The sequence below is a fragment of the Neoarthrinium moseri genome (assembly GCF_022829205.1).
Source record: "Neoarthrinium moseri strain CBS 164.80 chromosome Unknown scaffold5_Wmoseri_CBS_16480, whole genome shotgun sequence".
In the NCBI taxonomy this organism is placed as follows: domain Eukaryota; kingdom Fungi; phylum Ascomycota; class Sordariomycetes; order Amphisphaeriales; family Apiosporaceae; genus Neoarthrinium; species Neoarthrinium moseri.
In genome coordinates, this window is record NW_026055119.1 from 476,250 (window position 1) to 503,065 (window position 26,816).

At 48.4% G+C, this 26,816-nt stretch overlaps 8 protein-coding genes across 8 annotated transcripts; 5 read left to right on the forward strand and 3 right to left on the reverse strand.

Moving 5' to 3' along the window:
* Positions 1–412: 412 nt before the first annotated feature.
* JN550_002324 (uncharacterized protein) lies at positions 413–3,886 on the forward strand (the record flags this gene model as incomplete). Its single annotated transcript, XM_049313607.1, has 1 exon — positions 413–3,886. The coding sequence occupies one exon, from the start codon at positions 413–415 to the stop codon at positions 3,884–3,886; it is 3,474 nt and encodes a 1,157-aa protein (XP_049175615.1).
* A 748-nt stretch (positions 3,887–4,634) lies between these two features.
* Positions 4,635–5,637, forward strand: JN550_002325 (uncharacterized protein; the record flags this gene model as incomplete). The annotated part of the gene is made up of 2 exons (XM_049313608.1): positions 4,635–4,897; positions 4,953–5,637. 2 exons carry the CDS (start codon positions 4,635–4,637, stop codon positions 5,635–5,637), a joined length of 948 nt encoding a protein of 315 aa, XP_049175616.1.
* Positions 5,638–6,111: 474 nt separating this feature from the next.
* JN550_002326 (uncharacterized protein) lies at positions 6,112–7,302 on the reverse strand (the record flags this gene model as incomplete). The annotated part of the gene is made up of 2 exons (XM_049313609.1): positions 6,112–7,105; positions 7,160–7,302. The coding sequence occupies 2 exons, from the start codon at positions 7,300–7,302 to the stop codon at positions 6,112–6,114; spliced, it is 1,137 nt and encodes a 378-aa protein (XP_049175617.1).
* Positions 7,303–10,954: 3,652 nt separating this feature from the next.
* JN550_002327 (uncharacterized protein) lies at positions 10,955–12,813 on the forward strand (the record flags this gene model as incomplete). Its single annotated transcript, XM_049313610.1, has 2 exons — positions 10,955–11,251; positions 11,305–12,813. The coding sequence occupies 2 exons, from the start codon at positions 10,955–10,957 to the stop codon at positions 12,811–12,813; spliced, it is 1,806 nt and encodes a 601-aa protein (XP_049175618.1).
* Positions 12,814–13,665: 852 nt separating this feature from the next.
* Positions 13,666–14,888, forward strand: JN550_002328 (uncharacterized protein; the record flags this gene model as incomplete). The annotated part of the gene is made up of 4 exons (XM_049313611.1): positions 13,666–13,844; positions 13,902–14,165; positions 14,228–14,802; positions 14,848–14,888. 4 exons carry the CDS (start codon positions 13,666–13,668, stop codon positions 14,886–14,888), a joined length of 1,059 nt encoding a protein of 352 aa, XP_049175619.1.
* A 3,543-nt stretch (positions 14,889–18,431) lies between these two features.
* JN550_002329 (uncharacterized protein) lies at positions 18,432–19,492 on the forward strand (the record flags this gene model as incomplete). Its single annotated transcript, XM_049313613.1, has 4 exons — positions 18,432–18,764; positions 18,819–18,968; positions 19,120–19,296; positions 19,358–19,492. 4 exons carry the CDS (start codon positions 18,432–18,434, stop codon positions 19,490–19,492), a joined length of 795 nt encoding a protein of 264 aa, XP_049175620.1.
* A 593-nt stretch (positions 19,493–20,085) lies between these two features.
* JN550_002330 (uncharacterized protein) lies at positions 20,086–20,871 on the reverse strand (the record flags this gene model as incomplete). Its single annotated transcript, XM_049313614.1, has 1 exon — positions 20,086–20,871. The coding sequence occupies one exon, from the start codon at positions 20,869–20,871 to the stop codon at positions 20,086–20,088; it is 786 nt and encodes a 261-aa protein (XP_049175621.1).
* Positions 20,872–23,381: 2,510 nt separating this feature from the next.
* JN550_002331 (uncharacterized protein) lies at positions 23,382–24,308 on the reverse strand (the record flags this gene model as incomplete). The annotated part of the gene is made up of 1 exon (XM_049313615.1): positions 23,382–24,308. One exon carries the CDS (start codon positions 24,306–24,308, stop codon positions 23,382–23,384), a length of 927 nt encoding a protein of 308 aa, XP_049175622.1.
* Positions 24,309–26,816: the final 2,508 nt, after the last annotated feature.

Here is a 26,816-nt window from a genome sequence, read left to right on the forward strand (position 1 = left end):
TGAAAGACTGTCGGAATAAAATCGTCCGTTTCATTTCAAAACTTGGTCAGATATTGGACTAGAGTATGCTCTACTAGAAACCTGGGCACAAAGTCTCCTAAGTAAGTAGAGGCAGGATTCCGAAGCTCTATAGCTTGCATTCATGAGCCGTTTCGATGATATCGCAGAAGGCGAATACGTATCCTCCCCATGGTTAATCGTAGCTGGCATAGTTGTCACCTGGGCGGCCAATCCAGCGTTAAGCACCACTTACCCGAAGTCACGTGAGGTCGCGCCACGGTAGAACGCGCAGTCCCTTGTCACCTTGATCATTCACGCCTTAGGGGTCTGTGACGTCAATCATCAGCATCTGAGTATTGATTGTCAATGCCAGACAAACCTGGTACTCGATGCACCACGACTATAGTTGAGAATGTCTTCGCTGAAGGCCGCCACGGTCTCAAACAGGATTGTACGACGGAAACGTAAGCGGAATGACGATGAAGGGTCCCGAGAAACAGCCTCCATCCACGATGCCGATCCGGCTTCAGCTCCAGGCACATCTCAAGACCAACCGGATCCTCTTCAGCCAACAACGCCCCATACTACCAGCCCGCCCACGGACTCTCGGAATCGACACCCAAAGAGGACCGCACCACCCGGTGCCGATGCCGAATGCTCGATAGACTGGCCACCCTTGTTCAAGCAACTGGATAAGACACACCGGGCGCTTAATCTTGTGTTCACTTTTTGCTCCACTCGCAAGCATCTTGCTACCACTTTCGACACGATCAGGACCGCAGTCGAGTCTCACACCAAGAGCAAGCTCCTCATCGAAGATGTGGCGGCGATCGTTGCGCTGCGGCCGGAAGGCATCAGCTTTGCATATGTCGACGAGGTTATGCTTCAGATCGATATCAAAGGGGCCGAAAGAGACGCAATCTTCAAATCTGGCAGATCCAATGACTTCAGGACGCAAGGTCCCGCACCTGACGCCTCTGTTGGGGGCCTCACGGGTATGGATGACCTGGCCGGCCGTCACCCTGACGAACCCCGACCCAGTGGCAGCGAGGTCCTTTACCTTGAGTTCATTGACGGTGACCTGAAGCGTCAAGTTCAGAGCAAGAAGACCGGGGAGCCAACTAAACCCAATCGGAAGCTTCGAGACGAAGATCTCAAGATGCCAGTCTTTAGCCAGAAGCAGATGACCTCTTTAATCGAGAAGCGGAACCAGAAGTTTACAAATGCTGTCAACGCTTTTCTGAACCGATGTGTGGAGGAGAAATTGGATCCCGAGCTCGTGCTCCGACAAGAAGCTGAGCCCTATATTCCTGTTCCTTCGGAGTCCATACCGTCTACGCCTAAACCAGAGCCAAGCACAATACCGAAGACGATACCCAAAGAGAGAAAGGCCATTCCAGAGATCATACAGGAGCTGAAAGAGAGTTCTTGGTATACAGGTCAAATCGTACCGGACGGCCATCGTGTCTTTGAGGCTCAGGAGCCTGCTTATGGCGACCTTGATTTCCTGTTAAGCCAGGAAATGGTCAATGCCTTATACAATGCCAAGGGCATTACCCAGTTTTACGCGCATCAGGCAGAGGCAATCAACCATCTCCAAGCCGGGCATAATGTTGTTGTGTCTACTTCGACGAGCTCCGGGAAATCGCTCATCTATCAGCTGCCTGTCCTCCATGCGCTACAGCAGGATTTCCTCACTAGGGCAATGTACATCTTTCCAACAAAGGCACTTGCACAAGACCAGAAGCGCAGCCTCAAGGACATGTTATCATACATGCCTGGGCTTGAGGACGTCCTTGTTGAAACATTCGATGGTGACACGGCCATGCGAGACAGGAACCAGATTCGCGATGAAGGTCGAATCATCTTCACCAACCCTGACATGCTGCACATCACCATTCTTCCTCAGGAAGACAGATGGCGCACATTCCTCAAAAACCTGAAGTATGTCGTAGTCGATGAGCTCCACTACTACAATGGGCTCATGGGCTCACACGTCGCTTTCATCATGAGACGGCTTCGGCGCATATGTGCAGCGGTAGGTAACCGTCGTGTCAGATTCATATCCTGTTCCGCCACAGTGGCGAATCCAAAAGAACACTTCAAGACCATCTTCGGCCTTGATGATGTCCATCTAGTTGACTTTGATGGCTCACCCTCGGGCCGGAAAGAGTTCTTATGCTGGAATACACCTTACAAAGACCCAGGTGATCCTTCTAGCGGTCGCGGTGATGCCCTAGGCGAATGCGCGCGGTTGTTCTGCCAGCTCATATTGCGAGGAGTCCGAGTCATCGCCTTCTGTCGAGTCAGAAAACAATGCGAGGCTCTTGTGTCGGCGGCCAAGTCTGAACTTGAATCACTGGGCCGTCCTGAATGCATGGCTCGTGTTATGGGTTACCGTGGAGGCTACACTGCTCAAGATCGTCGACGCATCGAGAGCGAGATGTTCGAGGGTAAGCTCATGGGCATCATTGCAACGACTGCACTTGAGCTGGGAGTTGATATTGGCACCTTAGATTGTGTTATCACGCTAGGCTTCCCTTATACCATTGCCAATCTGCGTCAACAGAGTGGCAGAGCCGGGCGACGTAACAAAGACTCGCTATCGGTTCTTGTTGGAGACTGTTTTCCTACTGATCAGCACTACATGCAGAACCCGGACGAACTTTTCACAAAGCCTAACTGTGCCCTTCAGGTTGACTTGGACAATATGTTAGTGTTGGAAGGGCACATTCAATGTGCTGCATATGAAATGCCTATTCGGCCTGTTGACGATGCGAAATACTTCACCAAAGACTTGGCGAAGATTTCCGAGGAACGATTGATCAAGGATGACCTTGGGTATTACCACTGTCACGACAGGTTCCGTCCGGTTCCTTCCAGATTCGTAGCGATACGCGATACTGAGGAGGACCACTTCGCGATTGTGGACATTTCTCATGGTCAGAACATTGTCCTGGAAGAGCTTGAGGCATCCCGTGCTTTCTTCACAATATACGACGGCGCAATCTTCTTGCACCAGGGAAATTCGTATTTGGTCCGGGACTTTCAGCCGGACAAGATGATAGCCAAGGTTGAGAAGGTCAAGGTCGAGTGGACTACACAGCAGCGCGATTTCACGGATATCGACCCCGTTGAGACCGAGGTCATCCGCAAAATCCCCGGATCCCTATCTCGTGCTTTCCATGGTTCCATCAGGATAACGCAAAATGTGTTCGGTTACTTCAAGATCGATAAGAAGCGAAGGATTCTGGATGCTGTCCATGTTGATAACCCGCCCATCATTCGGTATAGCAAGGGCATGTGGCTAGATGTGCCGAAGAAAGCATTGGAAATCCTAGTCGACCGTCGACTTAATGTCGCAGGTGCCATCCACGCTGCCGAGCATGCCGTTCTCAGCCTCATGCCCAATTTCGTCATCAGCATGCCCGGAGATGTGCGGACGGAATGCAAGTTTGGGATAAAGGAATTTGCGGAGAAGGAAACGCAAAGAAAACGACCAGGTCGGCTCACGTTCTACGACGCCAAAGGCGGTGCTGGAGGCTCTGGAATCAGCACCAAAGCCTTCGACTTCATAGACTTGCTACTGGTCCAAGCCGTGAAGCGGGTGGACTATTGCCACTGTGAGCACGGCTGCGTCGAGTGCGTCTGCTCCGAGTTGTGCAAGCACTCCAACGAGGTCATGAGCAAGGCGGGCAGCTCCGTAATTCTGAAGGCGTTGCTGAACATGGAGATTGACGTAGAAGCGCTGCCCATGGGACCCGAGGAGTTCAGCCCTGCAGGTATTGAGACAGTCGTGCTGGCCAAACCGGTGCCATCTCGCGGACGGATAATGGTGGATGGGATTGAGGTTAAGATGGAAGACACAGATGCACCCAATGTGTGATTTACGACCTGGGTACAGCCAATATCCAGTTTCAAGAACAAACAGATCTGGCGGAAGCTTCAATCCTGAAAGTCACAGGCGCAACCCACAGCCGTCCAAGTTTATGGCCGTTCATAGGGCATGTGACTTTCTTAACTGAATCGACAGCATTAGAGAGAAGTGACTCCTGTTATCAACCGTGCGCTTCTTTCGGCAACTTCCCTTGAAGATCCATGGGCATGGTGGATATAGTTTGCGGTTGCTGTGCCACAGAGATGCAGCGCCAGCGCCTGGGCGGAGGCTTGTGATTCGCCAATCAGGCTCACAAGTAATGACCTCCTGTCAGATTGCGGGTACATTATAACGTTTGAGGCAATGATGGGAGCATCTCGGGCGGGTCTCAAGAGACCTAATGCCCAGAGATGGTACAGCGCTGATATTGTGCTGAATTCACCATCTCGCGCGCGCAACCATAGCCATGGGTTCCGGCAGATGGGAACCCCCATGCCAGCCCTGCAGCTCCCGGAGTGGCAGTAGAGATGCACAGCCCTTGGACTAAAGCGACATGGGGGCAATCGCATCTAGGCTTTTATCAACTCAGGCGCGCGGTTCTTCACCTTTTCTCTCTACAAATCTCTTTTGCTGCGCTATAAGTGAGATGTGTTGGCGTCTTTGTTATTGATATCGCATTGCACCTGGCTTTCTATCTAATTATTAATAATTTGTATCAGGAGCGCGGATCGACGATCCGCGCGCGCATACCTACATAATGTCTCTAGGCGCGCTAACGACTGCTTTCGCGCCGCCGGCAGACTGCCTGGCGACGGATGGACTGTACTGGGTCAAGACATCCTCGACTTTCTACTGGCTTTATGGCAAACCCCACCAGACATCATGTTTCCCGGATAACTACGCGCCGTATCAAAACAACTACTACTCGCCAGGAGTCTGCCCGTCTGGCTATGTCGAAAGATGTCGATCTTTATTTACTGGTGGCTCCACCACTGAGACCAGAGCTACCTGTTGTCCTTCGTGAGGAGCTCTGAACTCGCTGATAATTGAGCGAGCATGGACTGACCGCACGCAGAGTCGGGAATTTCGTATGTGCATCCACATCCAGTCGATACACATACCCATGGGGTCCAACTTTGGGATGTATGAGCGTCTACAACATCGACTTTGAAACGGCGTTCACCACGGTTGAGGCAACGCTCAATGGTGATGAGGTGGCTGGCGAGAGCAAGTCGCTTCGGGCACCGGGGACTATGATGGCGTACGGCATCCCAATCCGGCGTCGGAATGACGACAACGTTATAACATCTGCCTCCCAGCAAACGGCGACGTCGGCAGGCATTCCTTCCAGCCAAACAATGGCAACGACATCAGAAACCGCCGCCGTTCAGGCAACAGCCACGGCACAGGGCGGTCTAAGCGCCGGGGCGGCGGCAGGAATCGCCGTTGGCGCAACGTTGGGGGGCCTGCTCCTGCTCGGCTGTATCGCCTTTATGTTCTGGAACCGCCGGCGGCAACGGAGGCGGGACGTAGCAACTCACTCTCAAGGGCTGTACGAATACCCTCCCCCTCCTCCGCAGGAGTACACCAGCCAATACGCATATCAACAACCTCAAGGGCAACCCATGCAAGAACCCATATACACCCAATCAACTGGCAGCTGGCAGCCGACAGAGCTGGCCGGGGGCAATGATGGAGTTCATGAGGTCAGTGGAGGGTATGTTATACCCGAGAAGGACGGAACAGGGACGCATAGATGAGAAGATCTGAAGCCCTCTATATAACGATAAGGAGAGCGGCCAAGGCTCCTTTCCCAGGTATATTGCATCAATAATCTTTCGCTTTGCTGGTCCAAACCACAGTGGGCAAAACCAATCCCGTTGGTAGGCTTGATCGGTGTCAAATGATTTAGTTAAGTAACAAATTCAACCCCCGATAGTACCGTTAGAAAGTATGACTTCAATTTCGAAGTTGGAATCTCTCCGTGAGGCAGTAAACCCGCCCACCAAATTGCCAAACGGGCTCTAACCTTGCTCGTTCGCCGATATGTTACTTTGAGATTTCATAGGAAGTATCTCACCCACGCTGTAAAAATGACACTACGAGAAGAGGGCATATTTCAAGGATATATAAACCTACGATGTGGTAGACGGGCCGAAAAAAAAAATTTAGCACGCTATCTAGTCAGGGAAGTTTAACATGGCAAGTAAGTGAGACCCTTACTAGGGTTTAATCTAGGTTGAGGACTTTGCTGTATGAGTTCTAGGCCCCTTTGTGAGATCTGTTTCCTTGATCCTGAATACATATTTGAAGCCGCTGTTTTTCCCATCGCGCAAGTTTCGCAGTCCCGTCAAGACACCATCAAGCCCCCCAGGCACAACCTCGTAAGGATGCGCCTTCAATCTTCCATCTTCTAGAAGCTTAGCGAAATAACGCGACCAGAGGTATGCAAAGTCCTTGTGTGTCGATAAGACCTGGGGCGTGGCAGCGTTGATAGCAGTAACTCCAGCTGGGTACTCAAAGTTCTTCGGGTCTCTGGCAAAGAGCTTTGGGGGTAGCATGACGCTAATGGTGCCATTTGGATCGACCAAACGGAGGGTTGTTTCGAGTGAGCCGTGCTCACTGATAGCATCCAAAATGTAAGGAACTTTGCCGCCTAGTTGCTCCTTCTTTAGTATCCCCTCGACTGCCTGCACAACAGCATCTTCACCGATACGATAGTCTATGACGTAGTCAACCAAGGTATTCGCGAACTCGCCCGCTCGTCCGGCAACGCCAATGATAGGGTAAAACCCCGAAAGACGGGCTAACTTGGCACCAAATGCACCGATAGACGTCGTGGCGCCGTAAACCAAGAAAGGGACGTTTTTACACTTGTCCCTAATATGCTGAGAATCATACGGTGTGGGAACTCTCAGGTCGCTATAGAGGGCAAGTGCTGCAGTTAGAGCTGCGGTTGGCATGGTGGCAGCCTCTTCAAAAGACACATGCTGCGGGATGTGGAACGTCAGATAGGCTGGCGCAACAGTATATTCTGCGTAGCCTCCGTTCTCTGTGATCGTCACGTGCATAGCGGCCACGCGATCACCTGTCTTGAACTCGGAAACGTCCGCGCCCACCGAATAGATGATGCCTGCAACGTCGTCGCCACTATTATGAGCGCCTGGGCTGGGCGGTACCTGGGATTTTATTTCCGGATCAAGGGCGTCGCTCTGGGCCCATTCCTCCCTGTTGCTTGCTCAGCATCATATGGCTGCAACTTGGTCATGGATGGCGACTTACCACAAGGAAAACTTCCAATCTTTTGGATTTGCCCCGGCAACAACGGTCTTGATAACCACCTCTTTGGCTCCGGGTTCGGGAATAGGGGTCTCGATTATATCAACCCTCTCGATGGAGGGATGGATGATTGCTTGCTTTGGCATTTTGACAAATTGTTGAAAGTTCGCTAGGTTCAATGTGTAGGTACTCTCTGTAAAATTTAACTCATCACAGCATTTTCAGACGGATCTGCCGTTATCATAGGCCTATTTATCGTGGTATAGCGGTAACTCTTGACTCGCCCGCTTTTCCCCATGCAGCTCGTCTGACCCACGCAAAACCCGAGCCCCACCAAAACGCTTGTATTGGAAGCTGGCTCTATGGATTTACCCCGACTAGGTACAGCTCCTGCATAAAAAAGCGAGCCCGAGGCACATGTAACTCCCGTGCACTCAGGTATGGCGATATCACAGAAATTGTCGAATAAAACCGAGATATATGTTTTGCATGTGTGGCGAGGTTTCAACGGCCAGCTAGGTTTCATACAGCGTTGAATAGTCCTTGTATCCAACCAGTTTCGGCTTCGCAGGAGGTAGTTCGGGAGAATCTTCTCCCCGGGGATAGTAAGCCACGGGTCCTCAACCGCTTCGTACTTGTCCGAGTTTAGAAAGAACCTTGTGATATTGAAGATTGGCCATGCAGAAAGCGAGGGTCGGACCGATCCCATGTCTACAGGATACATCGGACAAAAGCGGCAAGATGCAATCCAGTCAATCTGCCACGCGGGTATCCTTGCATGTGTCGAGAGACTGGAATCTCGGGTTTCCGGACATAACACATACAGCCACCAATGGGAACTCAACCGATCGTCCTGCGCTCATTTAAGGGTCACAGGATGTTAGCATCCTCATTGACCAGAGGCAGAACAGAAGTGCATTTGTTAGAAAATAGTAGGTGCCCACCATACACACCACATCTTCCCCACCCATCAGTCCGACCACCCGCAAAAGCCATCTTCCAAAGAATCACCAAGCTACGCCAATAAATCCCATAAGTGCGCCTAACCTCTCTGATATACACTACTTCCAAGTTGGAGGTTGTGACCAAGCACAGCGTCTTCTGCCTGCTTAAGTTTAGGGCAGTTCCACCTTGGACATTGGACTGTTCGCGTCACAATACACTGGGTGTTATAGATATGTGTTATCCCAGATAATCCCTTCGGTCGGCGATAGAATGGCAATTAGTCCGGTATGGAACAAGATCTCAGTCCCCTGAGCATTACTAGTTGCCATGTGTGACGGAAGCTGTTTTGACATCGCAGCTACGTACGGATCAGACACCTCCCTCCGCATCGTGAGTGGGAATAGGTACACTGTAGCGCACATCTCCCCCCAATAACCAACAGGGTACACTTGTAAACTTCAAAGCCCATGTAACTTTCATATGAGTACGTCAAGGCCCAAGCCGAGCTGATTGATGGACTCCTGTTAAGCAGCCCATTGTACATCTGGCTCAACGTGCTTGGCCGGGGAAAGAGCAAACGTGTCGAAAGTCTAACCTCACGATACCCAAATTCTGCTGGGTACTACGTAGCCGTCGCCGCCGCTCCATGTCAACATACAAATTGTTCAAGGACTTCTGTACAGACGGACCTTCGACTTCTGTTGCGTCAATTCGAAACACGAATGATTAGGGCCGGTACATCCAGTTTTTCAGCTCTCCCAGAGTCTCAGCCAGGGATCAGACCTGTGGTCATGGCAAAGGCGTGTATGTGCATGACGATGCACTAGGCGGATCAGGTTATGGTCGTCATAGTCATGTGCTCGTGTTTCAATCGCGGTACAATGGATATGGAAGACTTCATATTCTCAGATGACCTTCAATTGTGAATGATTTTTTTGTTCTTAAGGCGATTTGATAGAAGACTGTAGCCAATGTAACCCATTAATAGGCGACATTTAGCTATATGAACTCTCCTTGTCATGCCGCCCAATGAATGAAGAACGTAATCGAAAAGAATGCTGAGCTATTATCACGGGTCCAGGGGTCCAGAGTGGCTAGCCCTACAGTACTGGGTATACTAATGAGTGATGATAAATTGGAGGGATACTGATCAGGGCCACAGTTGCAGACGATCTGGTAGTGGTGGGATATCTAACCGCTGACTGATAGCGGCAGAAGCAGCTGGATCAGCCCCAGGCCGCCGCAAATATATGGAGCTTCAGCTCCCGTTCACATCCAACCTGATCATTTTACCAGAACTGCTGACAAGTGCGGCTTGTTGATGTAGGTGTTTTAATGAAGTTTCTTCCGCATGACCCGGCGGATCCGGAGGATGCTTATCGCTGCCCATGATGAATTTCAATTGTTAGGCGGGCTTAATCTGCAAATGTTGGTGTCAAAGCTTGCCAGTAGAGTACATGGTGCGCAGAAGAGACAGTATACGATGCCATGAGCTGTTACAATCTGGAAAAGATACGCTTAACTGTTTTTTCATCCTAAACTTGAAAGGTTTCTTTACAGGCTTGCGAGCTTTCTCTGGATGTAGCGCTACCCAAAATTCTCTTTGATATGTATCGAAGCTGTCTTGAAACAGACGCTCGGAATGAAATGTAACTTCTTAACGGTCGTTAAAATCCTCTTGAGAGCGCTATCTTAGAGTTCCAAGATACCAGTCAATCAGGGTTAAGGTTCAGCTGGTCGGGAAGCTGACCAAGAGGCTAACCAACAATCTGACGTGAGTAAGCTGTCCACTCCTTCAAGGCGCAGCATATAGACCCCCACGGAACACTCATTTCCCTTTCCAGCCTCAATACACGTGAAACTCCCACTTTCTTACCATGCACCCAGAGCTCAACGTCTTAAGAGATCTTTTTTCAATTCAAGTCATATTTACAAGAGAAAATTTGAATATACCGTCAATATGGTTCCAAATTGAATGTGATTCTATGCATCTCCTTTTCATGACTCATTGATACCCCATTATTGTGGTTCAAGTATCTGTACAAGCCATATATCAGCCTCGTATTCGCTCTTGGTAATTCGCAATTCGCAATTCCACTTTATTGGTCACGTTTCAACCTGGTGCTCACCTCACAATCTGTGGCTTGCGCTTATCGCATCACTCCCCTTTTATCAATCGAGTACCTGCGCATTAGATCTGATGTCTATCATGCTGGCGTTATATCTCGAGCAAGCACTGTCACCTATTGGGTGATCTGACCTCGCACACCCATATGAAAGGATCCAAGCCACGTGGAAGGATGCAAGCCAAATGCAAGGATGCAGGTCATCCCAAGCTGCTGGTTCATCATGTGAGGCATATCAACGGAACCGACAAGACCAGGTTCTAGGGTCTGGTCCTCTGTGTTACCATAGACAAGCCAGGTCAATCCATAATGAGGGTGTTTTCGAAGCGCCTGGATACCGATCCATTTCCAGTCAGCGATGGCAGTCAGACGGCCTTCTAGGCACCTCGACTCGAGCAAACCGAAAGCTACTTCACGATACGATGTCTACAAGTATATAATCGTCTGAATGTCCAATATCTAGAGCGATTGATTTACCCAGCCTTCGTTCCCACGCCTCATTTTGCAGCCTCTCTTTCATAACTCTTTACTGCTGAAGGCTTTGGAACGTCGCGTAATCCAAACCATTCTTTAAGTTTGAGATTATTTACCCACTCCACTTTACATCGTTAGTTGGCCTCGAGGCTTCATTGATCCAATGAGGCATCCAGTTGCACTTCCATGCCTAGTAACTCTGTTTCTGGCATCGGGAGTATGCAGCCTTTCAATCAAGCGGCCTCACCCATCCATGAACCCACGAGAGTTTGATCCAGATGCACTCTTCTCGTCTGCATTTGGTGTTCCAGGACGGGATGCTACCTACGACTATGTCGTTGTTGGTGGGGGTAATGCCGGTCTGACTCTCGCAAGTCGTCTTGTCGAACAAGGAGTCGGTAGTGTTGCTGTGGTCGAAGCTGGGACTTTCTATGAACTCAGTACTGGAAATATCACCGATGTACCGGCAACTGCAGCAGCATGGGCAGGCAAGTCAGTTGACGACTGGCAGCCTTTGGCCGACTGGGGTTATGTAACCACACCACAGCTGGTAAGCGCATATTGCCCAACCTTGATTGACGCAGCCTCTAATACTGAGCAAAGGGAGCCAACAATGCATCACTCCATTACCCCCGAGGCAAAATGCTTGGTGGATGTAGCGCACGGAATTTCATGATTTACCAGCGAGCGAGCATAGGATCATATCAAAGATGGGCAGACGCTGTTGGCGATAACAGCTATACATGGGATAACTTCTTGCCTTATTTCGAGAAGAGCACAGCGTATAGCCCTCCCAACAACAACCTAAGACTTCAAAATGCGACCCCAGAGTATGACTCGTCGGTATCAGGCATGGATGGACCGGTTTCTATTACGTTTCCTAACTGGGCGTACGCCTTTTCCACATGGGCTTTAAAAGGCCTCGCTGCTATTGGGGTCCCTCTTCGAAAACAAGGATTCAACAGCGGCGGTTTGCTTGGATCTGCATTCACCACCTTCACTATAGATGCTAAGAAGCAGACTCGAGCATCTTCTGAGACGGCTTATCTGAGGAAAACCCTTGGAAACCCTAATTATTTTGTGTACCCGCTTACGCTGGCAGAAAGAATCATTTTCGACGAGTCGAAGACGGCAAGAGGCATTATTGTTAGTACGGAAGGCGATAGCTATACCCTCTCCGCTCGCAAGGAGGTGATCTTGTCAGCAGGTGTGGTTGGATCGCCGCAGTTGCTCCAAGTCTCCGGTGTGGGACCAGCTGAATTGTTGGAATCTGTTGGTGTTCCGGTTATCAGTGACAGGCCTGGTGTCGGAAAAAACATCGAAGATCACATCTTCTTCGGCGTTTCGCATGCCGTAAACGTGGTCACGGCCTCGTCGCTAGGTAATCCCGCTGTTCTCTCCCAACAAGAAATACTTTTCGACACCAAAGCGGAAGGAATGCTCACAAGCCCCGGGGCCGATGTTCTCGCGTGGGAAAAGCTTCCTAACAGCACTCGTTCAAGCTTGAGCAGTTCCACATTGGAGACTCTCGCTACATACCCAGATGACTGGCCCGAGGTCGAGTTCGTTACTTTTTCGTCTTATTCTGGTGACGCCAATGTCCTTACCACAGGCGATCCCAATGACGGGAATCAGTATGCCACACTTGCGGTAGCACTGATAACCCCGCGATCCAAGGGATCTGTCATGATCACTTCGAATGACACGAGCATCGCACCAGCCATCAACCCTATGTACCTGACCGATCGCGCCGATATAGAAGTATCGATCGGCGGCTTCAAAAGGGCAAGGGAATTTTGGAAATCTCAGGCTATGCAAGACATTGTTATTGGAGAAGAGGCATTCCCTGGCCCCGATATTCAGACGGACAGCGAGATTGAAGCCGCCATTAGGAAGAATTTCCAAACTGTATATCATGGGGCATGCTCCTGTGCCATGGGCAGGGCCGATGATACAAATGCCGTAGTAGACTCGAAGGCCCGTGTCTACGGCGTTCAGGGGCTGAGAGTTGTTGACGCTTCTGCGTTTCCCTTGCTAGTGCCTGGACATCCACAGTCGACCGTGTATGCCCTGGCTGAAAAGATCGCCTGTGATATTTCTGGCAAGTGTTAGAAATCGGTACTATCAGCCATACTAACCCTTGTTGGTACCTCGGAGTTTATTATTTTAGAGATTGTGTATAGACGTGCGCTGTTTTATTTTTTATTTTATTTTTCTATTTAGGATGGAAATAGATTGTAACGTTCTGATTATCATCTGGCTTGCATCTTTAGAATGACTGTATAAAAATAATTAGTGACGTGTGTGTTCTTAGTAGCGAAAACGATGTGACAAGTGCCACTTATTACTCTCAAATCATGATTTACAGTTGTCCCAGAAATGCAACAGTACGATCGGTCATCCAACACAGCGGGTAGGATATGATGAGGTACTGTGCAGGCTGAAATGTCGCCAGTTTGAACTTGCGCCAATAACTGAGGATTCTTTCCAAAGTAAGATGAGGAAGTAGCCAACCACAATATTCCTGTCCTAATTAGAATCAGAAGCACCTGGTCAGCGTTGGCGCTTGATTGATATCACTTCAATACGAGGCATGCTGAACCGGCCTGTTTCAAAGATCGCTGCGAAGTTCTGCCGATCTGACAAATCGGAGTAGTTTGGTGGCTGCAGGATTTGGGTGAGATGCCATGTATGTCTGCAACACATCCTATCTTTCTGTCGTACAAGATTTTCTCCACCGGCACAACCAGTTCGCCGAAGCCCCCGCTGATTACATAGCATGTAACCATCTGCACCTTGATAAAAGAAGTGTGTGCGTCGGATTTACACGATCATTTTCGGTCAATTCCTCAAAATCCTACCTCGCCAGCTTAAACACACTTTCATCTAGAGCTCCTGGGAATTCTTCTATTTACCGAGCTATTTACAGACTTCGCAGTATACACCAGACTCAAAACTGTGGCCATGGCACCAAACGCCGTTACTCTTAGAAAGCTAGGTAAAAATGGGCCTAATATCCCAGCCATTGGCTTTGGGATGATGGGCATGTCCTTCATGTACGGGGCTGCTCCCAGCGACGAGGAGCGCTTTGCAGTACTGGACCGTGCCCTAGAACTGGGTGCAACGCACTGGGACACCTCCGAGTAAGCTCTCAAGTCAAATTTCGAAAGTATGTAGGGATTGACGCCCCCCACAAATAGTATGTATGGTGATAGCGAAGAGCTTCTGGGCAAATGGATCAGACGGTCTGGAAAAAGGAGTCAGATCTTCCTCGCCACAAAGTTCGCATTCGTGAAGGGCGCGGCCGATTGGGCGCTCGACACTTCCTACGAGTATACTAAGAAGGCTTGCGACGAGAGTTTGAGGATTCTTGGAACAGATCATATTGATCTTTACTACATGCACCGGGCCAACCCAAACACCCCAATCGAGGAAACTATGAAGGCACTTGCCGAGCTTAAAGCGTAACGCTCTCTCTCACTCTCTGCTCTATTCCAGGAGTATAAATTGGCTGATGACGACTTAGTGAGGGCAAGATCAAATACATAGGTCTGTCGGAAGTCAGCTCTAACACCTTGCGTCGCGCATGCAAGGTTGCACATGTCGATGCGGTCCAAATCGAGTACTCGGTCTTCGAACGGGATGTCGAGGGGCCCAGTGGTACATACCTTCTCCAGACGGCGCGCGAGCTCGGCGTCGCAATTGTTTGTTATTCCCCGCTGGGACAAGGGCTGCTTACGGGCGCCCTCAATCAAAAGGACGCAATCACGAAGGAAGGCGACTGGAGAGCTGGGTTTCCACGCTTTTCGGGTGAAAATTACGAGGCCAACGTGCAACTTGTCAACAAATTCAAAGCAATTGCCGATCGGAAGCATATCACCCCGGGCCAGCTTGCCCTGGCTTGGCTGCTCAAGCAAGGTGATGATATTTTCCCTATCCCGGGCACAAAGCGGATCAAGTATCTGGAGGAGAATTGGGCTGCGCTCAAGGTCCAGCTCACGGATGGCGAGGTTGCCGAGGTTCGCACCCTCGTGGAGACCACGAATGTGGCTGGAGCGAGACATCTCGAAGCAGCCCTGTCACAGTGCTTGGCCGACACGCGTGAGTTGTAAAGAATGCGTCATGGTCCAATGTTCACCAATCCAGGAGGTTCTGGTTATGGTCCTCAGAAGCTTAGCATGGATTAATGCAGTACTGTCTTTATTTTCCAATCACATAAACAAACTCCTTACAATGTGTCGCATGGCGCGTATTTGAAGGACTTGACGCACAACAGGTGAATAAAGTCTTTCTGTGGTAGGCAACTCCCACAAGTCCCCCTTTCCGAAACTTGCTTAGTTTTAGGGTGCCCGAACATATGCAAACATCCAATGAATCTGCTATAGAGTGTCTAGTTGAGGGCGCAAATGTCCCATATCATATGGTGGCGAAAGTAACTGAGTTACTTCTCTCTGTCCAGCCTTGATAGCAGCCACAATGAATTGAAAGCACGGTAACAACAGTTTTACTCATGCCCTTAGAGTGCGGCCTGACCCTTTTCCACAATCAAGACTGTCTGCTTTCATTAGTCATTTTCTCAGGGTCTGAATGTATTCACAATCAATCCGGCGGCCGGGTTCTCACTTGTGCAAGTTACGAAAATAGCACTGTTCTGTTGTGGGGCAAGCAATGTTAGGTGGAATTGGCCGAGGATATTACTACGACACTTTCGGCTACTGCTAGAGTGTGATTATCTTTGGCATCATGATAAGTAAAGACTGTCCAATAGTCACCGTCAATATAATCGTGGTTATTTGAAGTTCATGTCACTGTACAAACGATTTCGGGTTTATGCTCGGCGCCTTTTGCGACGTGCATGTACATATGCACATACCTTTCGACTTTCGCACACAAGTGTTGAAAGACGACGCTGAATGTGGCTTTTTGAAACTACCTGGTACAGTACTCTGGTGTCGTTCGGACAGCTCGGCATACTCGGACAATTCGCACAATTCGGAATTAAGCGACAAAAGCCCGGGGGATGCCAAGTGCTTATGCCCTCAGCCAAGCAAGTCCTGTCCTGCATGTTCTCATACAGTCAGCTATTTCATGCAGTTTTACAGCCACATCGCATCTTCGCTCGTATCGATCCTCTCGAAATATTGGGTTTGTCAGAAATGCAGCTCAGCCCGAATGTACCTTGGTAGGATGTACACAATGTACATCTCACACGTACAGGCGTAAGCCTATGCCGGTATCCGGGACGAAACACTGCTATCACCTGTGGCCATTACGTGCTGCTAGTTAAAATTATTGGTCACACATCAATTGATATAGAGTAAAGATATTTGAATTAATATTTGCGGTATCTGCAAACGACGATTATAAGATACTTCCGATGAAAATTAAAAGTATTTAAATCGCCTTATAAAGGGTCAATATAATGCACGTGATGGATGTCCAGTTCACGTTCCTTTCGTTCACGGTATTTACTATGTTAATATTTAAGCGGGATAATTGCGATCTTGATTTAAATGATCTGTGTCGGACAGATCGGACTCGAAAGGAACTCCCGTATATTTACAAAGGGATCCTCCCGGTCTAGCCCTTTATTCCACCTTCATTTACATCATTCCCAATCAAGAAATTAATAACCTACCTTGAGATATTGCCATTTTATACCTGTCAATATGTCAACATCAAGCTGGTCTCAAATTTATTCACTCTTTCTAGACTCCTTCGCTGGTCTTATCGGCTTCCTCCTCATTTACTCTGGTATATTGGGAACATTTATCGAACCACTGTCATGTAGGTGCATTTTTTCAATATCGCGAGGCAGAATCTCCATTAACAAGAAACCAAATGCAGGGTCTGTGAAGTTTGGGTTTCCTCGTGCAACATCTGACACAGCCACATTCCTCCCTTCCGCGACGGGTCGTAACCTGGCTGCTGGCATTTTCGTATATATATTACTCATTTTAAGAGAGAGGAAGGTGCTAGGCATATTCTTGATATGCTGGATATGGGCTGGTATCGCGGATGTGAAGATCCTATACGAACATCCACACGGAAAAAATATTCCGGTTCATATGAGGAATATTGTTGCTTTGGTGGTGGTAGGGTTTCTATTGATAGGAAATGCGACAGCATAGAGCGAGGAGTACTGAAACGATACCCAGCCATGAGTATAGCTCGATGGGTAAATGAGTATTCTTTACACAGTCTCATATGCCTACTATGGCAACCGAGGAAACCAAGACCTTCTCACATTAAAAGTTCTCTCAAACGTATGACACGAAATCTATTTATCTCAATCATAATTGTATACAAACGAATTTCCTACAAGTAAACTAGAAACCAAACACCGACTTATTGCCCAACTCTTTGTCAACCTCATTCCATCCCTTGTCTGGCTCAATACCTGCGAACTTCCATGCGCCGTCTACCCTACGGTACCACACAGCACACCTGCCGTGCGCATGCATCTTCGCATCGAGGTGGACCATCGCATCGTCCTCGTATTTCAAGTGAGATACACGCATCTGCTGATGGCTCATAATTTCATCATTGCTGATTTGCGCCCACTTGATCGCTCCGACCAAATGCTTCAAGCTAGTAGGTTAGCTGGCAGATCTTCAAGGGTGTTTAATGGACCAATACAGAGTCGCAGGATTTGTTTAAGCAATAGAAGTCCCCATTCATATTACAAACGGGGGACTTCGGAGCTTACCTGAGTTTTGAGGCGTGGGTTCCCCAAGAACTTCGGGTCAAATGCCATCTTTATGAACTCATCTGCTGGCATAGCCTCCCAAAGTTTACCCATAACGTGTGTGTAGTCAATCTATAAGCATCCCTGACGTTAAATATGTCGGTATCAAGTGCATTTTGAGAATGCTTACCCTGAGTTTGGGTGCAATGCAGTTAGACAGGCGGATCGGGTCCTTCAAGTCATAGCTCTCAGCCCACTCATAGAGCGCAGCCTGGCAACTTAATACATCTATATGGGTATATTAGACAAAATGTTCGGCTCCAGTATTGGGACACGAATTTCAAACCTTCAAGACTAGGGAGTTGTACCATATTCGTGATACGGAAATCCAAGAAAATAAAAACCACTACTTGAGACGGTAAACCAGTATATACGAGGTTTTTTTTCTACCTCACTCGAGTCGTACGTATGAGCGTGTGCTTTTGTGATGTATTCGATTGTGGTTGCGTAATGGTGTAAAGATAAACCACTTCCTCCCCTCCTTTAGAACCACTACAGTATATAGCCGGACTGTATTTGGGTAGTATACTTAGACCTGGGGTGTACACTAAGTCTAACTTTATTTGCGGGTCAGCGACGGTGATCAGACCTCGACTTTGATAGTCCGTGTCGCAAAATCGTAAAGTCGGGATAATGACAGAGATGATTCCGACCCCCGATAAATGCCCGAGAAATACGATTGGAGGTTCAATCCGCATCATTCCGCCCCAGAGATTCCCGAGGTGAAACTGAAAGCGGACAATTCGGACAACTGCATTCCGCAGTTTGGCGCCACACTGCTGCAAGTGGCGAACAGGATGGTGAGGAACCCGTGCGGCGGATATCAAGGAATCTATAAGGATAGAGCCACGGCGATACCGTGGGGTGTCATTCCAGGACACTTCAAGGAAAGCACTCGTCTCAGTTATCACTCTTTAACAGTAATTGAGAGGTGCTCATCCAGCCTGCCCCCTTCTCGTTTCACCTGAAGCACTATCATCAGATGTCAACTCCCCATCTTCCTTACCGTCTCGACGGCAAAGTTGCCCTTGTAACAGGCTCTGGCCGGGGAATTGGGGCAGCAATTGCCATCGAATTTGGTCGACTGGGAGCAAAAGTAGCCGTGAATTATGCAAACTCCAGCAAGCCGGCGGAAAAAGTCGTTGCCCAGATCAAGGAACTGGGGTCAGATGCAGTTGCCTTCCAGGCTAATGTGAGAGATGTAGGGCAAACCGTCAAGTTAATGAACGACGTGGTCGCCCATTTTGGCGGGCTCAACATCGTTTACAGTAACTCGGGTGTGGTCAGCTTCGGCCATCTTGGTGATGTGACTGAGGTATGTTCAAGACAAACCATTCAGCTGCTATATGCTGGCTAACACTTTACGCAGGAAGAGTTCGATCGTGTCATCAGTCTCAACACGCGCGCACAGTTCTTCGTCGCTCGCGAAGCGTACCGGCACCTTAGCGAAGGCGGCCGAATCATTCTGATGTCATCCAACACGGCTAACAGCATGATTGTGCCTAAACATGCATTATACGTCAGTATTCAAGATACTTCTTGCTTTCTTTCTCCCTTCTTCTTCTGCTTCTTATTTACAACATTTTGTATTTCACAAATCGCTATTTTCTCCCCGGACTGTTTTGAACTAAAGGCATTGATATTGTTCTGGAATTTACATTTGATAATAGGCTGGATCGAAAGGCGCCATTGAGTCGTTCGTACGTTCATTTGCCAAAGACGCCGGGGACAAAAAGATTACCGTCAATGCCCTTGCACCTGGAGGCACAGTGACCGACATGTTCCATGACGTATCAGTAAACTACATACCCAATGGAGAGGCTTATAGCGCCGAGGAGCGCCAGCAAGTAAGTTCTTGTCATGGTTCTGAGAAAACTCTTATTTGAATGGTTATATTAATATCTACAGATGGCGGCAAATGCGTCTCCACTGAAGCGGAACGGATATCCCATTGATGTTGCCCGGGTTGCTTGCTTCTTGGCGAGCAGGGAGGGTGAATGGATTAACGGCAAAACTATAGTTCTCGATGGCGGAGGTGCCTGAATTTTTCACCGGCGAAGCAGATTAAGAGAGTATCCTAGCTCAAACTCATTGAGCAGGCCAACCCTAGGTACACACGATAATAAGTTATTAATAAAAATGCTTTATACATTACACACATATTTTGTTTGTATTCATGAACATTGATAAAACGTGAAGTCGTACTCGAAGCGCTTTTCTTATTCGCTGATTAGGCTATGTCTCATTTTGTCAGTCCGGTTGTATTGCTGGCCGAGTCCGCCGGCAAGGTGCCGGTAACACTGGTATCATAATCTTCGAGGATTACCCGCTCTCAAGTCGAGCTTATATAGATGCCACGCAGCTTGGAGGAAAGAATTTGGGCGTGGGGGGAGTTCTTCCTTTTATTTTTAGCAGAGGATACAAACCTCATTTGGCACCAACAACGGCCGGTTCGTAGCCTGACCGGTAACAGTTCTTGTGTTTCGACAATTTCCGTTCCACACTAATATAAACATGTAATTATTTGCATTGTGTACCTGGCCGCCTGCGAAGTACTGGGTAGCCCAAAGCCTTGGAGACGATGTTGTCATTGATTTATCTGGTTTATCTCAATCTTAATTTTCTCCTGTCCGTGTTCATCCAGGCCCTGTATGAGGCAGATAAGGAAACAAAAAGGGCAAGAAATGACTAATAAGTCCTACAACGATGGTCATAGGTGTGCCTCTTGGAAAACAGGCCGCACCATTGGTGTTGAGCACCCCAACATTCTGCATATCATATCGTGTTCCCGTGTCATCAGCGGCCTCGATCATAGCCGCGGCCAAATCAAGATACGAAAGCGGACTTCCCTCATCTGTTAGACTCAGCGCATGACCTCGCTGCACATCAATAGAAAGCGCGCCCGGTTTCATGAAGATTGTCGTCAGCCAGTCTTGTTGCCCCCGAAGCATGCTTTCCGCTACTTCCAAATCTGCATAGACATTTGAAGCCGAGAGATGCAGTACTTTCCGTAAGATCCAGGGTGTATGGCGGGAAAGGTGGTCGTCGAGAATCGCAGAAGAGAGAAGAACCAGACGGGGTGACTTGAATGCCTTGTTGGTCGTCCTGAGGCACTCGAGCGCGTGAATTACGCTTGCTGCGGTGTCCTGGGCGGCACGCAATCCAGGTATATTATCTGCCGTCGAGATGACTAGAAATATGGCTTGACAGTTGCTGATGCATTTAGTGAGGAGTTCAGTATCCTCGATTCTTCCTTCGAAGATGGTGGACTGGGTGCTAGATTCGATTTCTGGTAGAAGATGCAGAAGCTTCTGGCGGTTGCGGCAGTAGGCTCGGATCTTCGCGTCGGGACGTCGCAGAAGATTCTTAATCAAGGCGGTGCCACAGTTGCCCGTTGAACCTAGGACAGCATAGGTCCCCATCTGGCGTGATGCTCGTGTACTATCAATGTGAATATCGCAATGGCAAAGGTGTTGCCTCAATAATCAATCAGAAGGATTCTGCGGAGTCGTTATTGACACAATAAGAATCAACAGCGCTTAGGAAACAGTGAGAGGAGTAGAATGAATGTAAGATTTGGAGTACGCTTCATATACCAATGCTCCGAACTACCGGCACGGGGTCATAATATGTTTGCTAGCCTCTACAGACCTAGACTTCAGTGCCGAAACTGCCCGAAAGTAGCTCATACTTTGAACTTGTGGGGTCACTACAGGCAAAAGTTGTGCAGGATTAAATTCGAAGTTTCCGAGTACAAGTTCAATTCAATTGCAAGTAGTCTTCAAAGAGACTCGACCCCGGCTGTTCACAATTGGTGGTTTTCCAATTTTGCAGAGAGCTTAAGGTCGTGATGCAGAGTTTGCTTCCAATGTGTTATAGACTGTTTTGAGGTTCTACTTGATAAAGACGGCCAACCAATACGTATGAAATGATCCCCGGATACAAAAGCCAACCAGTCCTCAAGTCTCAGAAAATATTCAGGGTTTTAAAGACTAATGTAAACTCCAATATAGAACTCAGAAACGGGAGAAATGTTTACAACAGTGCAAGACTTTCAATATGTCATACAGATACGTCAAGAGATCCTTTCATAGTAATATTCTCACAGAATACTTTCTTGTTCAATCAAATACTGCTCAAACCTGGGGTAGAACTCACGGAAGAATGCCGTGTCGACCATTTCCTCGAGTTTTTTTATTTTGCTGCCATCTTCAGTGAACGATATGACTATAGAATATTCATTGCTCCACTTGAGATCTCCAAAAATTGTGTCGGCCTGTGAGGTCGCGTAGATGAACGCTTTTTCTCTGGCGATATCATGGACGACTTGGTGGATATTGACCTGAGTTCGTGTGTGAGCTGCTGAGTTGGCCGATGTAGAACGATGGTAGACATAATATTTTATCACTCAGTCTTAGAAATAGGGATGGTAACGAAATTGACTTAGCTCACTTTATAGTTTCTCAATGTCCCGATCAATTTTGATGCACGGCTTAGAGCTTGGGATCGGGGCTGAGGTGGTACGCCTATCGTGAATGGAAGCATCTGTAGCTCGAAATCCTCAGACCACAGTGAAGTCCACGATTCGGGTGTGAACTCTTTCCATCCTGCAATGTATTTGTCGATAGTAGCTACTTGAACGTCGGCTGGAGCGGGCATATCGAGCTGTCCTTGTCTTTGACGTGCATGCGCTTCTTGATAGCACGAGAAAAGAACAAGATATCTTTGTCTTCACGTAATATACTATGTTTTCAGGGCCGATGGGACGCAGTATCCACATGCGTTACCAACATCACCATTGCACACCTTCCCGGACTCCTCCCGATCACTTGATCGTGTCGCAAGTATGAGATTATATTGAAGCAGGTACATTCCTTGTATTGTTTGTTAACCAATCTAAAAGTCAAGTTACTAAGCATCTTCCTGAAATACCCGAAGATCCATTTCGAGGATCACGTCCTATCCTCGTACTGAAGAGCTCAACAGATCCCACAACGGCAATATCTGTCGAAATGGACTTCATCAGTGGATTTGCCCGAAACAAGCCGGAGTATATGACGGGCTGCAAGCAAAATTGACCCGAAATCGTGCAGACGGCAAACCAGCAGGATAGCTTGCTCCTACAGAAAACAGCAATTACGTGCAACCATTGTGGGGAGGGGAACCCTGCATCGGGGACAAGGGCCGTTTTCCTCCACGCATTTACGCCGAGACATCTGATGTCAGATTTATCAATCCTCATGAGTCTCGCGTCACTTGGCTGTTAATCTATTGGTATCTAACACTAGAGATGCGTGGAATGTACGCATGTATGTCAGTCAGCAATACATTGATATGCAGTGACATCCAAGATTTCCGAATGTGCAGTCTCCACTTAGAATGGGTCAGGACCGGGCCGGCACCGGCTTCGTATCCGGCGACAGGCCTTCAGGTGTGAACAATCAACGGAGATGCAATTGGACAAAGTCAAAAAGTACAGTACATCTCGGGTATGGGACAACGTAAGCTGCCAGGTCTGAAGGATCTTAAGCGATCTGAAATATGGCCTCTTTGGTTTCGTGTTCGTCTCCTTGCATTGCCTAGGTTACTTTGGTACACGTTACTTCATGCAGGAAACTGCACGTGTTGGAAGCTGTCGCGCAATTGGGAGGTTGCTTACCGTACCGGTACCGAAAATTCAGTATCAGACGAGTTTGAATCCGAGGCCATCCTGGAAATTCTTGCAATCGCACGATTGGCTAAAAAAAAAAAAAAACATTGCGCAACAAGTTTACACTATTGCAAGAGTTTTATGGACTTGAACGCTATATGCCAAACGAGATCTTCCCTTCGTGGCCTTCTTGCCTCTTTCTTAATGCTGTCATTGAATCAATGGATTTGATGCGAACTTTCCAAGCGGAAAGTCGATTTACAACACCAGCGATATGATTACTCATTGGCGTGTGGCGAGAATGATTGTAGCTGGCCAACAGCCTTGGACGACTTTACCGCCTGCCATGGCTTCCTCCAACTCCCGAAACAAATCTGCAAAACTCGACGGATCCTCAGACACAAAAGGAAACGAATTAAAGTGTTCCTTAACTCCTTCCAGATCTGCATTGAAGCTCCAGCCTTCTTCGTCTTGAAATATCTCATCATCATCTGGACCGGTATACCCAGGTTGAGTTTCCTGATTTTCTTGCTCTGGCGGAATGAGAGCCATGTTTCCACCATGAGTCATATTCAAGTGATACCTTTTAGCGCCCGGGATAAAAAGATCTGGGCTCAGGGGCGCCACGTTGTAATGGCCGTCGGTTCTTGCCAGGATAGCCATGGTCTGTTCGGGGCTTTCAGCTTTCCGCAGGAGCAGACGTCCCCCTTGGTAGTTAATACGAGCCCATATATCTTGCACTTTCGCGTCGAAAAAACGAGCAGTACCAAATGCGCTACAAATAAAGCTTCCACCGGGTCTCAATTGTCTGGCGACCGCCGCCATGGTCGCTTCCTGGTCGGCAGGGAAGTGCATCACGTTCGTAGCAAAAACCATATCGATGCTGGATTCCTCGATATCATCCGCTTCCTCCAATTTGCCGGCGCGATAGCTGAATCCATTCGTTCCAAGGCGATGCTGGGCCAGTTGCACGTTCCTAGGAACGATATCCGAGACGATGACATGAGAAAATCTGGTTCTCAGCTTTTGTGCATATGGGCCGTTTCCAGCGCCTACATCATGCACAGTGCCAAAATTTCCGTTGCCTTGAGTTTGATGATAGGCGAAGATTCGATCAAAGAAAGCATCAGGGGGTCTTGGACGGCCCTTGAGATAGTTCTCCCAAAAATCATTGTTTTGCGCAAAGAATACTTCGCCGTTAGAGCCCATGTTAGGGAGAGGCTAGGGGCGAGTTATAAATTTACGAAGAAGGTCAAAGAAGTAAAGAAGCAACCTGGGGACTTTCTAAATTACGATATTGTCAACAGTGCTATAGATAAGTTTTGTCCGTGATCATTGCATGAAAGTCACGCAAAATATAATAGGCAAAGAACATCGGCAGATATAGCACTTTTCGGTCGACAAAATCTTCCGAAACCGTGCTTAATTCAAGGGGTCAAAGCTCATAATTGATATGTTCCGCCTGATATTCCAAGACAAGGCCGGTTACGGTATTGTTGCTTGACACCAGCCTCCTAGTCACGGCTAATCGTCCCGAACCATTTTTGACGGTTCCGATGAGATGTAATAGCTCGGTGAACTCTAATTCGCTCTCGTTAGACAGCTGGAGCATTCCGAGATCCCGTGATCGAGCGATGGCTTCCGGCAAGATATTGCAGATATTGCCTGGTTCAGGCAATAGATATGCGGTTGGTATGAGCACGATACCTTTGTTTGCCCGAAGAACACCGCAGTGGATTTGGAGTTCCTTTTGGATCATTCCAAGTGAAAATGATGAGACGTGGAGAATGTAAAGACCCGCATCAGTGATTGGTTGTTTGGTACCGAGCGCTCGGGGCATGATCTGGATGTTCGGGAGGTCTGCGTCCGAGTCCACGCCGGTCTCAAAATTTGGCAATTCCCCTAATCTAGGACGTGGGGGATCATAAAGCTGTATCACATAATGGAAGGATGAGTATGTGCGGGCAATCTTCCGAGTGGTTGCTTTCGAGTGTGGTCCCACCTGCATGTCATCGCAGATAGCGAGTCAGCACTAACCCTCTAAAAGAAAGACGAGAATGGGATGGAAGTAGGTGTGTACGGGGGTGGGGACTAGAAGTCACCTCTACTATACGCGCATTGCGAGTGTTGGACCAATTGAATTGTGCAAGAGTGTCAGCCAAGGTCTCCCCTACGTGCATTCCGGCTGCATATTGTAGATAAGCACGGTATTGGCGACTCAGTCTTGGCTGCTCTTGACAAGCCATATGAAACGGTTTTGTCCCACCGACCGCCAAATTGTAGGCAGTCCGATAATCACCCTCCGAATCATCCGGGTTAGGTGCATCCATCTTCAACGCCGCCGGAGCTGCAGATTCGGCCATGAAGATGGCTGCGTCAAGGAGCAAAGGATTGTCAAAAAAGCTTCAGACAAAGCCGTGTCTGACGGAATTAGCCACGGTTCGAACGCTAAAGAGCAGGGCGAATCTCACGGCCGATGTATCCGTGCGGCTCTTCCCGCAGAAACCCCTGCGTGGCTGTCAGGCGAATGACGCGGCGTAGCTGGCTCTCTGCAACATGTGCCAGATCTGCTACATCCTTGATGGAAACAGTATCCGTTCGCGGTATGCATGCCAATATCTGGAATTTTCCAAGCCACCGTAAACAGGCAAGCATCTCATTCTGATATCAAATAGTTGTTAAGGGCCACGAAGAAATTTAAGAGGGGAAAATGGGGGCCAGCGCGGAAAGAGGGGAGTAATCACTATACATACTTGAATAGTTAGGTGCTCCAGAAAATCCCTCGGTCCACATACCAACGTCTTGATTTTGGTAATGATGGACAGTACGTTTCTGCGAGCCTGGTCTACTTGGAGTGTTCTTCGAGGGTCAATGATAGAACTAGCTCCTTGTCCATCGTTGCTCTGAAAACAGAGGGCCAAACCTTGAATGGCAGTGGCGAGTGCAGATGTGGAGGATTCCAATTGAGCCAGATTGTCCATGGCAGTATGTGGGCCAAATGGGCGCGGAGATGAGATTGAGCATCGAGCGAGGTCAGGTTTGACCACGACGGACACTAGTACCAAACCACCCAAGACCGTGTGGGCATTATAAACATATATATGGGGGCTAAGCTATCGTCCCCTCCACCGATAATAATGCTGACCTGCACTGTACGAATTTTCACATTCTGAATCGGCCTTGACACGCGTTTAGAACCGAACTGAACCTGCGCATCACGGGAATTGCCAGGGAATAGTCAGCAAACTGCGGGGACGTCCCTGGCGCCCCTGTGGAGCGACTCTCCTTTGGTGTGGTAGCTGCTGATGGGTACGCATTACTGAGTTGTGGTCTGGGTATTTCTTCTTATCAGCACGCAATTTCCGTTCTTAGCGTCAAGTTGTTCTCGAATGCGTGAATTAAACCCAAGCATTCCATGGTATGAGTATGGATGGAGTCCTAAGATCCATATCCAGGCCCGTTTATTGACCATTAATTTAATAATCAAAAGGTGGTGCCTCTTTATTCTCGTCCTCGGTCTGACTGGGTTTCGCAATATGTGTAAATTAGCATGTACTCTAGAGAAGATCGGATGAGATCGGCATTGTGAAATTCGCCGTCGTTAAATGGCAATGTCAGGGATCTAATACTGTAATTGTAATCATTGTATCTTCTTACATGACCTTCAAACATCCTGCAAGCCATCCCTTCAGCAGAAGAGGAGTACGCACACAACAA